This window comes from Rhinatrema bivittatum, chromosome 6, assembly GCF_901001135.1.
Source record: "Rhinatrema bivittatum chromosome 6, aRhiBiv1.1, whole genome shotgun sequence".
NCBI classification, from domain to species: Eukaryota; Metazoa; Chordata; class Amphibia; order Gymnophiona; family Rhinatrematidae; genus Rhinatrema; species Rhinatrema bivittatum.
In genome coordinates, this window is record NC_042620.1 from 98,947,002 (window position 1) to 98,962,698 (window position 15,697).

At 43.1% G+C, this 15,697-nt stretch overlaps 1 protein-coding gene across 1 annotated transcript in view; it reads right to left on the reverse strand.

Moving 5' to 3' along the window:
* Nucleotides 1-15,697, reverse strand: part of LOC115093623 (sodium channel protein type 2 subunit alpha-like) — a 655,694-nt gene that overhangs the window by 60,994 nt on the left and 579,003 nt on the right. The window contains exon 22 of the mRNA XM_029605639.1: nucleotides 11,358-11,639. Within this exon, the coding sequence (XP_029461499.1) occupies nucleotides 11,358-11,639 (282 nt within the window). The remainder of the gene's footprint in view (nucleotides 1-11,357; nucleotides 11,640-15,697) is intronic.

The window sequence follows — 15,697 nt, forward strand, 5'->3', positions numbered from 1 at the left end:
ATAATCCACTCCACTCTGACTTCCAATTGTAAATTTACTACAACAAAAAGCCCACCTAAATCCTTCACCTACCGGCCACCCTTTAACATCGAGACTCTCCAAGAGAATCTACAATCAAAACTATCAAACATAGACCTATCCAACACAGAAAATGCCACTTCCTCTTGGCTAACCATCACTAAAACAATAGCTGACAAGATAAATCCCTTCATAAAGAAAACATTAGGGATATGCAGCCAGAAAGTATTCGTTGGATTCGGGATACGTATTCGTCGGGGCCCAGATAAGTTGCATTCATTCAATGGCACCCCCGATACGTTGATACGTGCATTTGTTTTCCGGTTCCCATTAAAGTCAATGGGGGAAGTATTTGCAGCCTATTTTTGGTTACAGAATTGGGGTTTTATTATCAATTTTGATGAAACTTCTGGGGAGCAATCATCAGAACAACAAAACAGCTCCAAGGTACTTAAACTGTGGCAAAGTGGCACCAAAGTGGCATGAATAGCCTAAGGAACTTTAAAGGGGCAAAGGGGTACCAGGAGTGGCAAGAAGAGTGCTTTAATAGAGGCACAAAGTAGCAGCGAGAGTGTCAAAAACACACCACAGCTTCAAAAGAGAGCACCGATAACAAATGCATGAATCCTTGAAGGCAGCATGACAGGCAAAGCGGCAAGACAAGTGGCATCGACAACCTATAGCACAATGAAGGGGGAACATAGAAAGCAGAAAGACTAGCACCAACACACTGAGCAACCATGACAGTGGCCAGAACACCACAAGAAGTTGAATGAGTCAACTGGTGTATGGCAGCAAGGCACAGAGGCAGAGGGTAGATACAGGCTGGCTACACCCGGGGAGAGTTCCCTTTCCTTTGTGCAGGAAAGGGTCCCTAGAATGGGTTTGCCCCTAGAGTGGGGTGTTTCCGTTGGCGTCTAGTGAGGTCTCGCTGGTCTTTTAAAATCTGGTAGAGTTAGCAGATATTCAAATGAGAATTTTCAAGGCCAAGGTGGAGGAGGTTACCATGTAAACAGCAATTCAACATGGGTCAGAGGGTATATACAGGCTGGCTACACCCGGGGACAGTTCCCTTTCTTTTGAGCCGGGAAGGGCTCCCTGGAATGGGTTGGCCCCTAGAGTGGAGCACGAGCCTTCAAAGCGTGGCAACCTGGAGCAGGGACTCACTGTGAACATGGTCTCACTGTGTTGTGTTTGCCACAGTCTAAGTACCTTGGAGATCTTTTCTTGTTCTGAACATGGGACAACAGGTGGTAAGTGATAGCCTGCAACAACGAGGAGAGTTCCCGTTCCTTTGAGCAGGAAGGGCTCCCTGGAATGGGTTGGCCCACAGAGTGTATAATGGTACAAATTGTTAGGATTTAAGCATTTGCAAACAGATCATGACTTCATAAGCAAGACAGAGGAAGTTCTCTTCTCTGCCCTGAAACTAAAGAAAACTGTTTGTTTTATTTAAGGATCCATGCTGTGAAGGATTACTAGTTTCAATTGCCAAAGACTGAGGTTTCCTTTTGCAATGAGGGTTCAGCCGTTAGGACTGGAAATAAGGCCTGGCCGGACAGGCACAGCATTGGAGGACAGAGGTCAAGCCTACATAGGGACCTAAGGTCTTGACAGACAGGCACAGCATTCGAGGACATAGCTCAATCCCATGTAGGGACATAAGACCTGGACGAACAGGCGCAACAGTCGAGGTCAGAGGTAAATCCCACCTAGGGACATAAGGCCTGGACGAACAGGCACAGCAGTCGAGAATAGAGGACAAGCCCACCTAGGGACATAAGGCCTGGACGAACAGGCACAGAAGTCGAGGACAGAGGTGAATCCTACCTAGGGACATAAGGCATGGATGGACAGCATTCGAGGATAGAGGGCAATCCCACCTAAGGACATAAGGCCTGGAAGAACAGGCACAGCAGTCAAGAACAGAGGTCAAGCCCACCTAGAGACATAAGGCCTGGATGGACAGGTAAAGCAATCGAGGTCAAACCCTTGTAGGGACATAAGGCCTGGACGGACAGGCAAAGCAATTGAGGTCCAACCCTTGTAGGGACATAAGGCGTTGACAGACAGGCACAGCATATAAAGACAGAGGGCAATCCCACCTAGGGATATAAGACCTGGACAAACAGGCAGAGCATTCGAGAATGGAGGTCAAGCCCACCTAGGAACAGAAGGCCTGGATGGACAGGCAAAGCAATTATTTATTTATTTATATTCCACTTTTCACGCTTTTCCAGCATTTTATAGTGGATTCCATTCAGGTACTGTAGGTATTTTCCAATCCCCAGAGGGCTTACAATCAAAGTCAAACCCTTGTATGAACAAAAGGCCTGGATGGACAGGCACAGCATTCGAAGTCAGAGGGCAATCCCACCGAGGGACATAAGGCCTTGACGGACATACAAAGCAGTCAAGGACATTGGTGAATCCCACCTAGGGACATAAGGCCTGGATGAATAGGCACAGTAGTCGAGGACAGAGGTCAAGCCCACCTAGGGACATAAGGCCTGGACAGACAGGCACAGCAGTCGAGAACAGAGGTCAAGCCCACCTAGGGACATAAGGCCTGGATGGACAGGCACAGCAATTTTTTTTTTTAAATTTATTTATATTCCACTTTTCATGCTTTTCCAGCACTTCATAGTGGATTACATTCAGGTACTGTAGGTATTTCCCTATCCCCAGAGGGCTTACAATTTAAGTCAAACACTTGTAGGACATAAGGCCTGGATGGACAGACACAGCATTCGAGGACAGATGTCAAACCCACGTAGGGACATAAGGCCTGGACAAACAGGAACAGCAGTCAAGGACAGAGCTGAATCCCATCCAGGGACATAAGGCCTGGACGAACGGGCATAGCAGTCGAGGACAGAGTTCAAGCCCACCTAGGCACATAAGGCCTTGATGGACAGGCACAGCAGTCAAGGTCCAATCCTTTTAGGGACATAAGGCCTGGATGGTCAGGCACAGCAATCGAGAACAGAGGTCAAGCCCACATAGGGACATAAGGCCTGGACAAACAGGCACAGCAGTTGAGGTCAAACCCTTGTAGGACATAAGGCCTGGACGAACAGGCACAGCAGTCAAGGACAGAGGTGAATCCCAGCTACGGTCATAAGGCCTGGACGGACAGGCACAGCAGTCGAGGACAGAAGTGAATCCCACTTACGGACATAAGGCCTGGATGAACAGGCACAATAGTCGAGAACAGAGGTCAAGCCCACTTAGGGACATAAGGCCTGGATGGACAGGCACAGCAATCGAGGTCTAACACTTGTAGGGACATAAGGCCTGGACGGATAGGCACATAAGGTCTGGATGGACAGGCAAAGCAATCGACGTCAAACCCTTGTAGAGACATAAGGCCTAGACAAACAGGCACAGCAGTCGAGGATAGACGTCCAGCCCACCTAAGGATATAATGCCTGGTCGAACAGGCACAGCAATCGAGGACAGAGGTCAAACCCACCTAGGGACATAAGGCCTGGACGAACAGGCACAGCAATTGTTTTTTTAAATGTATTTATATTCCGCTTTTCACGCTTTTCCAGCACTTCATAGTGGATTCCATTCAGGTACTGTAGGTATTTCCCTATCCCCAGATGGCTTACAATCTAAGTCAAACCCTTGTACGGACATAAGGCCTGGACGGACAGGCACAGCAATTGAGGACAGAGGTCATGCCCACATAGGGACATAATGCCTGGATGAACAGGCACAGCAATGGAGGTCCAACCCTTGTAGGCTTATAAGACCTGGACCGACAGGAACAGCAATAGAGGATTTCCGTTGTGCAGGTATGTTGTGGTTTGACCTGTCACTTCCTCCTGAACTGGTTCACTGCCAGAAGAAAATGGCATCTTTTTCATTTCTGAAAGATAATTCAACAGAGGATGCTTTTAGAGAAATAGAGACTGCCATTTGGGAAGCAAGAACTGAGCTGGAGATTATTTTTGAATACCAAGAAGCTATTAACTGTACTTATGCACTTCAGCTGCTGACAAAGGAACATGAAGAGCTCTCAGAAATAAGAAAACCGCTGCTCAAGTCAAAATCTACAATATCAACCTATGTTGACTTTGTGGTTTACACAGTGCCTCTGTAAACAATGGGAACACAGAGGATGAACTAGAGTGGAACTACCACCAGTTTTCAATAGTACTTGAAACATTACTGCTGGCAAAGTCATGAAAAATATTAAGCATATAAAATATGCAAGGTCCAAACATCTTAAGTCAGCTTTTTATGTTCTTACATTCCAAATGTGGACGGACAGGCACAGAGGTCAGACCCTTGTAGGGACATACGGCCTGGACAGTGGACGGACAGGCACAGCGTTTGAGGTCAGGACCTTGTAGGTTCATACGGCCTGGACAGTGGACGGACAGGCACAGCGTTTCAGATCAGGTACATGTGCCTCAGTGCTTATATTATCTGGAGCATAGCAGGAAGTTTAAGCTCCTGCAAGGCTTTCAATTGCTTTTATTCATCTTGCCATTCACAGGAAAAATTTGGAAACCCAAGCAAAGGCAGGTTTACTTTCAAAAACACTAGCATTTCCATCAACTCTGGTGCCAGCCTTGAGCGGTGAGGGCTCATGATATCCCCTGCCTTTGAAAAGACACATTCACTGGGCACACTGGTTGGTGGACATGACAGATATCGCTGAGCCACTTTGGCTAGGAGTGGCCAGACAGAGGACTTGTGAGCCCAATATGCCAACGTTTCTGTCTGCATGTTCTCTGTTGCCTCTGAGAGATACTGTGTCACTGACAGCTGTGCTGGTGTCTCCTTTGCTTGGGTGGGCTGAGAGTCACTCATGCCAGCTGCTTTCTCGCTCGCCTATCGCACAACAGATGAATCTTTATGGGCAATATGCCTTTGGCGTTCTGAAGTGGAGGAGGAGGTACTATCAGTTGCTGACAGAGTGCTGCTCCTGCTTGGGCTAGCACAGTTCTCTGAATTGCCTGCTGTTTCCACCTCTGTTTCACACCTAATCTATCTCTGCCTATGGAGCTCCTGTTTACAGACTTTTGCTAACAGCAGGTCCTTCACCAATAAGAGACAATCATACTGTAGGGCGAGTTTCCCTTTCACACAGGGATCACAGACTGTGGCGAGCATGTATGTGTTCTGTTCTGTTAAAGGCCTTAATCTCTCTTCCACCTGCTGCTGCAAAACGTCCAGACAAGCAGCACCTCAACTGTCATTCCCTCTTCCTGTTTAAAGGCCTCCAAATGTTTATCCAGGAAATTAACTATAGGGATGATGTCAGCCAAGGTGGCACTTCTGGAACTCAGCTCCTCCGTGACATCCTTGAAGGGCTGCAGGATTTTTACCAGCTGACTCACCCTAGGAGATTCTGCACACCTATGTCCATTGTACCAGAAAGTTCATGAAGGGGTGTCTGCAGCTCCAGTAACCTCTCGAGCATCATAAAGGTGGAATTCCACCGGGTAGCAATGTCTTGAATGAGACACGTGAGGTATCTCCAAATCAGTCTGCTTTTGTCGGAGAACCTGCGCCGCCTTCACACTTCTGTGGAAGTGCACTGCTATGTTCCTGCACTTCTGTATTAACCTATGCAGGTATTCCTTCTCTGTCATTGGAATCCAACCCCAGAGCTGACTTCACTACCAGGTGCAGAGTGTGTGCAAAACATCGGAAGTTCTTAAAGCGCCCGTCGTTTATTACCTTAACCATGTTTGCACCATTGTCTGTGACAAAGAACCCTGCCTGAGGATTCCTGTCTCGCTGGTGTAGTTGCCAGCCCTCCAGCACCTGTCTGATACATGCTAGAATATTGGCTGCGGTATGGGCCTGGTCCGTCAGGTGGGTGTGCAGTAAAGCCCACCTCGACCCTAATACTTGTTCAGTAATAGAGCTGCTGGCTGCCTCTGCCTCAGTCAGGTCCCACCAGTGTGCTGTCAGGGAGAGGTAAGAGTGTGCAGCATTCATGGCGGTCCAGATATCGCAGGTGAAATGCACTCTCCCCTCTGCCTTAGCTAGCAGTGCTTCATGCGACTGTGACACTGCTTGTACAGGCTGGGGATGACCTTTCTGCTAAATGTGGTTCTGGAGGGGACTTTGTAATTTGGAACTACGACCTTCAGAAAATGCTTGAAACCCACAAATCTCCACTAACTGCAAGGGCTGGTCATCAAGGGCAATCATTTCTCCAATGCTCCTGGTTACAACTTTTGAGGCTGCCTGCCTCCTACCCCGGGATAGCGTTACTGCACTCCACCCCATTTCCTCCATGGTGGGTTGTCGCTTCTGCCACATGTCAGGGGGTTGCTGGCCTGCCTCCTGACTGCTAGAAGGGGATGAGGGCTTGGGCTGACTCTGCTGCTTTTTAACCACTTTATGCTGCTTGGAAGGGGTCCCATGATTTGTACTGCCATCATCCCCAGATGGCAGTACTGTTGTTGGGTGTTGCCTCTTCATATGATGCGTCATGCCAAAATTAGATAGATGTCCCATTTGCTTGCCTGTGCTAATAGCCCTGCCACAGTAATTATACCGAGCAAAACGTGGGTCATCTGTCACTTTATAGTGCCTCCAGATCGCAGATGTCTTTCGTGATCCTCCCTTCTCTAAAGCCTTGGGGGTGGATGCTGGCACTGGAGCTGAAGTAGTCGGTGCATCCTGAGAAGCAATGCCAGGGGCCTCAGTTACCCTCTGTGCCTGCGCTGACTGCTGTTCCTCCTCATCAGTTTCATCTCTCCCTTGCTGCACTGAAGTGGAGGCTAAGACAGGACTAACTGATCCTCCTAAAGCTTCATCAGCTATTACTTCTTCCATTTCTGATGAGAATCCCACACAAGATGATTCTTCATCTGAAGCAGAAGCAAACAGTGACTGTGCTACATTGTCAACGCTAAGTCTTAGTCAAGACTTCTGTCCCCCTGCTGCATTTGGGTGTCGACAATTTGTCTGACTTGACTCAGCCTCCTCTTCCCTCTCCCCCAAAACTACAGGGTCAGAAAGAGGTGGTGGCGATGGTGATGCATTATGGTCAGATTTAATTTTTTTCTGGATGGAACTGCCTGCCCCTCTAAAGAGTTTAGATTGCAAGAGGTCCCTTTTTAACTTTAATGGGGACCTGGCACTAGTGCCTTTTGAAGTGCCTCCTCTGCCAGTCCCAATCACTCGACCACATCTAGCTTTCCCTGACATTATGGATTTAATGTCACTGCCTAGTGCCTACTGGCTGCCCACTGTCACAGTGCCTTGCTATGCTCTAATGTAACGTGTGTGGTGTGCACACACACACACAGTTTGTGTGTAAGCACAAAAGAGGCAGACTGGGGATTTCACTGCACAGACTGTCCCAATAATAAAGTTCAGTCTGTTAAACTGCCCACTGCCCACTTTCACAGTGCCTTGCTCTGCACTAATGTAATGTGTGTGGTGTGCACACACACACACAGTTTGTGTGTAAGCACAAAAGAGGCAGACTGGGGATTTCACTGCACAGACTGTCCCAATAATAAAGTTTAGTCTGTTAAACTGCCCACTGCCCACTTTCACAGTGCCTTGCTCTGCACTAATGTAATGTGTGTGGTGTGCACACATACACACAGTTTGTGTGTAAGCACAAAAGAGGCAGACTGGGGATTTCACTGCACAGACTGTCCCAATAATAAAGTTTAGTCTGTTAAAATGCCCACTGCCCACTGTCACAGTGCCTTGCTATGCACTAATGTAAAATGTGTGGTATGCACACATACACAGCTTGTATATAAGCACAAAAGAGGTAGACTGGGGATTTCACTGCACAGACTGTCCCAATAATAAAGTTCAGTCTGTTAAACTGCCCACTTTCACAGTGCCATGCTATGCACTAATGTACTGTGTGTGGTGTGCACACACACACAACTTGCTTGTGAGCACAAAAGAGGCAGACTGGGGATTTCACTGCACAGACTGTCCCAATAATAAAGTTCAGTCTGCTAAACTGCCAGCTCACTGAAGCCCAGTGCACAGAGAGACTGATTTGAATTATACAAACTCAGTTTAAAAAAGCTGGAATTGTTGGCACAGCAGGAAAATCGATGAAATATATTTTCCAATGGAAATTCTAACAAACTAGCTAAAAATGGAATATATCTCTCCCAGCAACAACACCCAAATGGTGCTTGATGCAGCCTAGCCCAGAGGGTGAATTAAACAAAATGGCACTGCTAGCAGCTTCTCTCCCTGGCACAGAGAGACCGTCCCAGATCACCTAAATAAACTGCTGAAAAAACAAACAGGGCTATTTTGCATTGCAGCAAAATAAAAAAATATATTTTCCTCTTAAGTAACTAGCCTAGCTAGCAATTGAATAGAGATTTCAGAACTCAGACTAGCTCAGAGTGCAGCCACCTTCCGCAGAGACCACCTCCCCAGACCACCCCTGCAAAGAAAGTACATGGCATGCTGCATGCTTAAATATATATAGTGCTGGGTCATCAGGAAAATCATCACCGAGCACTGAATGACAGCGCGATTGGCTGCATTCAGTGCATTTCACAAAATGTTATCACTGATATGCTGCATTCCGGTATCCGTGCCAACCTATTTGACCCACTCTGACAGGGCTGTGAGTTCACTGATGACTCACAGGAAAGGACTGGTTTTTGGCTCTGGATACACCCAAATGGTATCCTTCGATTGCAAATGGTGGTGAAGAAAAGCGCACGCGCCGTGCGACAGATGAAACAGGTGATACGTTATATTCGTAGGGAGTTGCGATATGTTTCGCTTACCCATGAATATAACGAATAGGGACATATATGTTGCGGATTGCCAATATGTCAAAAATGAATGCACACCCCTAGAAAACAATAAAAAACCCAAAACACCAGAACCAATGGTACAATGACAACATCAGATCAGCCAAACGTGAACGCAGAAAAAAAGAGAAAACTTGGAAGAACAACAAAACAACAACACTACTTAACGCCTACCGATCACACTTAGCTGACTACAAAAAAACTTATCCACAACGCAAAAAAAGACTTCTACTCAAGCAAAATAAACAAATACCAACATAACCCAAGAATGCTTTTCAATATCATACAAAGCCTAACCAAATCCTCCAATGACCAGGTATTATCAACCCCCATGATCACAAGCAACGATTTCACAGATTTCTTTAATGAAAAAATAAAATACCTCATAAATATCAACCTCAACAACAACACGCAAGACCCAAAAATACAAATCAATCAAACAAATAGCTGGCCTAACTTTGATACAGCATCTTCACTGGAAATCCAAACGATCATTAAAAAAATGAACCCGGCTAAACACCCTATCGATAGCATATCCATACCGACAATCAAAGCCATCGAACCATCAATAACCAAAGCATTAACCTACATTGTAAACCTATCTCTCACAGAAGTAAACTACCCCGACTGCCTAAAATCAGCAATTATCAAACCCATCCTGAAAAAGACTAACCTTGATCCAGAAAACCCACCTAACTACCGACCCATATCAAACCTAACATTCATTGCCAAAATTATCGAAAAAATTGTCCACTCCCAACTCAGCGACCACCTGGAAGAAAACAACATCCTACTCCCCACACAATTTGGCTTCAGGAAACACCTGAACACTGAGTCACTACTTCTATCTTTAAACGACACCGTGCTCAAAGGCTTTGTAAAAGGACACAGCTACCTTTTAGTCCTACTTGACCTATCAGCAGCCTTTGACACAATAAACCACTCAATCATGATTGACCATCTCTCTGAAATTGGTGCAAAAGAAAAAACCCTACAATGGTTCTCATCCTATCTATCACAAAGAACCTTCCAAGTGTCAATCAACGACTCCCTCTCAAAGAAAATAAACCTTGACACCGGAGTTCCCCAAGATTCCGCCCTATCTGCAACACTCTTCAACATTTATCTGCTCCCAATATGCCACTTCCTCTCAAACCTTAAACTGACCCACCAGAGGGGGGAACGGCGCCGTCTCCCACACAGAAAAAAGAAAAATCAATAAAAAGGAAAAAGGAAAACCATCACTTTTTTTTTTTAATAAGAGAGAACGAAAAGAAGTACTTGCTTGATCCTAAAAGAGAAGAAAAGGCTGACTAGCCTAGAGCAGAGAACCGAACGGGAGATACTACACCTGCTGGAGACAGATGAATACTGAAGGGTTAGAGGATAGGCTCTGTCCTGATATAGGGCATCCTTCAAGTTTTAGTCTGTCTCCACCTGCTGGAAAGGAGGCTCAACCCACTGTCTGGACTGATCCGGGTACGTACAGGAAATAGTGTACAACCTCAAAAATTGTTGGTTGCACAATCACTTATCTTGAATCACCACTTTGGTCAATATTGACCCGACCTGTGAGAGATGGTATCGTCCATCAAAAAGCCCGCCCTGTTGCAGGTTCCGAAACGTTGACAACTTTGGCAATTTGGCGGCTTCCGTAAAGAAATTGAAGCGGTTCCTTCAGCCAAGATTTTGTTCGGGCTATAACCAAAGTGGTGATTCAAGATAAGTGATTGTTTGTCAGGACAGTAATGTTATCATTTGTCAGTTTAAGAAACAGGTGCGCCTGTTCCAAGCAGAAGTCGGGAGGTACATTAAACTGTTATAGTTTATTTCTATTCGTGACTACCAGAAACCTCACTGGTTCCGAGTTCAAGTCTACAAACTTTCAAGTTGCAGTTGAAGTTTAAATATTTTGAAGTGATTGTGCAACCAACAATTTTTGAGGTTGTACACTTCAATATAACAAAAAAAATTCTTTTAAGAAAAATTAGAAAAATATATGGGAAGACTATAGATCGGTGATTGTACCAACTTGGCTGAAAAACCTCTGCTCATTGTCAGAATTATACGCCGGTGCTGAGGTCTAATCTTCTCTTTTATAAAAATTAATTGATAAAATGGAAAAACAATAAAATCGATGAATAAAATATATGGATAAAAAATTCTTTTAACAATAATTGAATAAAGTAAGATATTTAAATTCTAAGTAGCAACTTTGAAATTATAGGACTCATTGCGGTGTCTTTACAAAGAATATTAACTAGTTGATTTTTTGGTCTGTTTAAAGTATACTAGTTAAATCCCTGATTTGTTTTGTGGTGATAGTAGAAACTGAGGTTCAGAATCTTATGCAAGCGACTGGAATGGTAAATTTGGTTCTATGATCTGCTTAAGAACTATTATATTGCTAGATCTGAATATTTCAAAACAACACAGATATTATAAAGCCTGCCACAGAATCACATTTACTGAGTGAGATATAAGAAATCACCCTGTATTATTTATTGAGTACATTTTAAGTAAAGCACTAAGAGTTATGAAAATGGTACTTACTACTTGAAGCAGGGCAAGATATCCAAATCCCACATTATCAAAGTTTACTTTCACGTTTTTCCATCGGGCGGTTTGGTTGTTCTCGATTAAGGCAAGGCACTCGGTTATATTGCTAACCTCAGTATATAAGAACCTTTCATCAGTGGTAGTATTAACACAGTGGTAGTACTTGCCAGAAAAAAGATTTACGCCCATTATACTGAAAATCAGCCAGAATATAAGGCAAACCAGAAGCACGTTCATGATGGATGGAATTGCTCCAATTAGGGCATTCACAACCACCTAGTTTAAAAATTAAAGAAAATTTCAAATTAAAATACATATACAGAACATTCTTTACATTTAATTTATATTTCTAAAAACAATGAAACCTCTAACCCAACATTAAGTGAAAAGATCTCATGCTACTCTTTTAGGGCCTGATATATTAAGCATTTTTCACATGGACGCAGAATGGAAGAAAAGTCTTAATCAATCAAACCCTTAGAGAGAGTATTAAAGAAATGTAATAGCTGTTGAAATAACACAATAAAGTGACCAGAAAGGCTAATGGAGGTGAGCAATAAAAAGTAAATATAAAAATGAAAAATCTAATGGTGGTAAAATGAGGGCATTAAAAAAAAAGTAATAAATGTTAAAATCAAACCTGAATTATAATCGGCAAATAATATAGCAAACAGCTTACTAGCAAAAGAACCCTTCTAGTTCTTGGAGAAAACTGTATTCTGTGCAAGTTGTGATATAAAGGTATCAAAACCCTCAGAGAACACAAGTAATAACTCAGGATAGAGGATTAATTAAATATTCTTTATAAAGATAACAGAAAAATGAAAAGAATTAATGTATTCTCATTGCATTAAACAGTTAATGATAAGAATTATGTACACAGTACATGTATTCTCATGAACTCATACGTTATTGTTCACCTGTGATCAGTTCTGCACAGCGTAGCAAGACAGTTTTGCACTATGGACTCTATTCATCAAGGATTTTTTTTTTAAATTTTGCACCTAATGGTGAAAATCCTTAGCAAATAGAACCCTCTCTGTTTACTTGGCTTATCACATAGTTCATTTCAAACTTCAGTCGAGTTATGGGAGGATTTTAGTATATATTGTGGCATTAATCTAAATGGTTATTTAAAGCTGTCAAAATAATAGATTTATGCATTTATATAGGAGGGTGATGCTAAATGATGAGAACTTGCACATTTGAGAAGGGCAGGTAAATGTTTCTAGAAATCTTAGGATATGGACTCTTGAAATAATAGTTTACTACCACCAATTCCATTACATTTAGTCCAAGTGGTCAGCTTTGCCACAGTTTTTGACCATTAAGGATGCATTTTAGTTGGAATTAACTCAGCAAGAAGTATAGTAAACTGAAGACCTCTTCCTCTAGGCCATGTTTTCTTCAGTTCTCCAAAGACAAGATTCTATTAAGGATTGTTTCAAGCTATGTTCTCATGGTGAATTCAGTCTTTCATATCAAGACAGCTCTATGCAAGGCCCAGAGCTTTGGAACTCCTAGGAAAGGATACTGCATTCATTCAATGTTCCAAGAGCACTAAAATACTACTTAGAAAGAGCAAAACTGTTCAGAAAGATGAAGCAGCTTTTTTTTTTTTCGAGTTATTGGTAAGAAAGGATTACATGACCATTATACAGCACTGAGTGAGGTCTGTATCCAAAGGCATTTATCTGGATAACTCAAAAGCTTATCGGATAAATGTCGAGTTTTGGGAAGGGGAGGGTTTTTGGGACTATAGGCCTGCTAACTTTTTGACATGTTTTTTGAGGAGAAGGAGTTAGCCAGCAGGTCCAACATTTTTTGCATTGGGGTGGTGGTGTGGGGGATCAGACTGGCAGACCTAGTTGTTTTAAACAGTTATATTCTTTCAATATAGTTGGTTAATGTTAAAGTTATCCAGGAATACATTCCTGGATAATTTTAACCCTGCTCTCACCAACTTCTAGTGTTAGCCATTGGTAAGAGCAGAGTTAATGTTATCCGGGAACATATTCCTGGAAAACTCTTGTATAGAAGTTCTTGTGTAGATGTTCTTCTATAGAAGTTCTATTTCATTTATTTATTTATTTTTGCATTATTGTATAGAGTACGCTATATGTGATCCCAGGCACATACAGTACTTTACTTGTTAAGCTTATAATGGTTTAAACTTCTGCTGTCTGCTCTCTCAGTTTCCCAAGTTACCATAACACCTTGTTTTTTGTAACTGTTTTCTTCTCGTTACCGTTAATGTTATAATACCCCGGTTCCTTGTAAACCGATGTGATATGATATTTTCATGAATGTCGGTATATAGAAGAGTTAAATAAATAACATTTTAATCTTAACCAACTATCTTGAAAGCATATAGTCAGTTAAGTAGTGATTCACAGTTAAAAAACAAATGAGCAAGCCTGTCTGCCCATTCCCCCACCTCACTATCCCACTACCCTAGTGAAATAAATGTTGGCCCTACTGACCTATCCCCCTCCTTCCCCAAATGTGTGAAAAACAAAGCAGGCCTATAAGCTGGAAAAGCCTACTCAACCTCCTAAAATTGCAAAAGATAAATGAATAGTTGCTTCCTCCAGAAGCCCACTTTACCCCTCCCCTTCCTGCTTCCCCCTTTCCCATTCCCCCTGTAAACCCATCCCCAACCCTCCCACCCAAATGTAATCCCCCAAACTGTATATTGCTGCTGGGAACTTTTAACAACTATCCATTTCCCAACCTGTCCAGCTTTATGTCTCGCAGCTGGGATATATCCTTATCACTATGGTCAGAAATAACTGGGTGAACTGGATGGAATCAATACCTCCTTGATCAGCCAGCCAGGTATTGGGGAGGTTGAGGTACATCTGAATACTTTTCTCAGCTGCCTCAGTGGAGTCCAGAGGACCCCAATCCAATTGGGCTTCCACCAGATGGCCAAGAGATGCTTACCAAAGCATTACCTTAGGTTGGTATATTTTTCCCTCTATTTCTTATAGCTGCAATACATCTAATCTTGATCAATCTAATTCTCTCCTGTCATATTCCCTGCTGCAAACCACTGCTGTTCATTTCACCTTACCAACTATTCTGTTTTCTGCCTTGTCCACTGCTGTTGAGCTTCAAACTTTCCATTCAGCCTCTCCACCACAGTGTGGTGTTGAACTACTGCTCTCCTTCTCCTGTAGTTTTTAACCTCTTCTTCCACCTCAATTCCACTCTTTCTTCCTTTGAGATCTACTCCATCTGCCTATTCACCTTACTACCTCTCCAGGTAGCTGTCATTTATTGACCCTCTGATAAATCCCCCTCCTTCTTACCAACTTTGATTCCTGGCTTTCCTTCTTTCTTGTGTTACAGTGGCTTTGCCTTCACCAAGTTTCTCCTTGTTTTACATCTATTTTGGAGATTTTGCATTTTGGAGATCTTTCCCTATCTTTAGAACATCCCCTTTTGGGGATAGCTTTTGCCCTTTATATACTCTGTGAGCATGCCTAGAAAGGGGTGGGGGGGGGGGGGGGGGGAGGAGGGAGACCATCTTGATTGAGGAGTTGGAGTGTTGGAAATAAGGAAGGTGTTTTCTAGAGGTGGAGTTCCTGATAGGTCTCACGGCTAAAACTTAGAAAAGTTTTGTGGCTTGTGAAAAATTATTTTAAACAGCTAATTAGCTTACGTGAAGAATTTTGTAATGTGATCGAAATTAGTGAAGCAGAGAATCACTAATAATATTATAATTATTTTATATAAGGCCTATAAGTTCTGAGAATAAATATGCCATTTTTCCTAGCCTGCTTGTAAGAAAAAACAAGTCATGAGATCAGAAATATTAAAGAGTAGTTACTCAGGAGGCTAATGGTGCAGATGTCAGAGGAAAACAGGTCAGTAGCCACTTGGCCACACCTAACTGCTTGTTGATGTGATAAGAACAGACAGTCGGGGCCTCAAGAACACATGGGAGTAGCCCAGAGAAGAAACTAGAGCAAAGGTCAGAAGAATTAACTTAAAAAGAGCAACATGAGACAAACTGAAATCAGACAAAGAACAGCTCAGAGGAAAAGCTTTTGGACATTACCAGTGGTTAATGAAGTGCCTGATGAGCTGTTCCTGATTTCCTGGTGCTGTGTTCCCATATTTCCAAAGATATCTCAGACTCACATTGGGAACTGTGAGGGGAAGTATTTTTGTGTATATTCTTTAATGCAAACTCTTGCATGCCTTTATCTTATTTTCTCAGACTTATAAGTAAACTTCTATACTTAAGTGTATTGTGTATTCTATGACATGTAACCTACCAGTCAGCCAACTTTTACATGGATAAATTGAAAATTTTTGTGAACTTG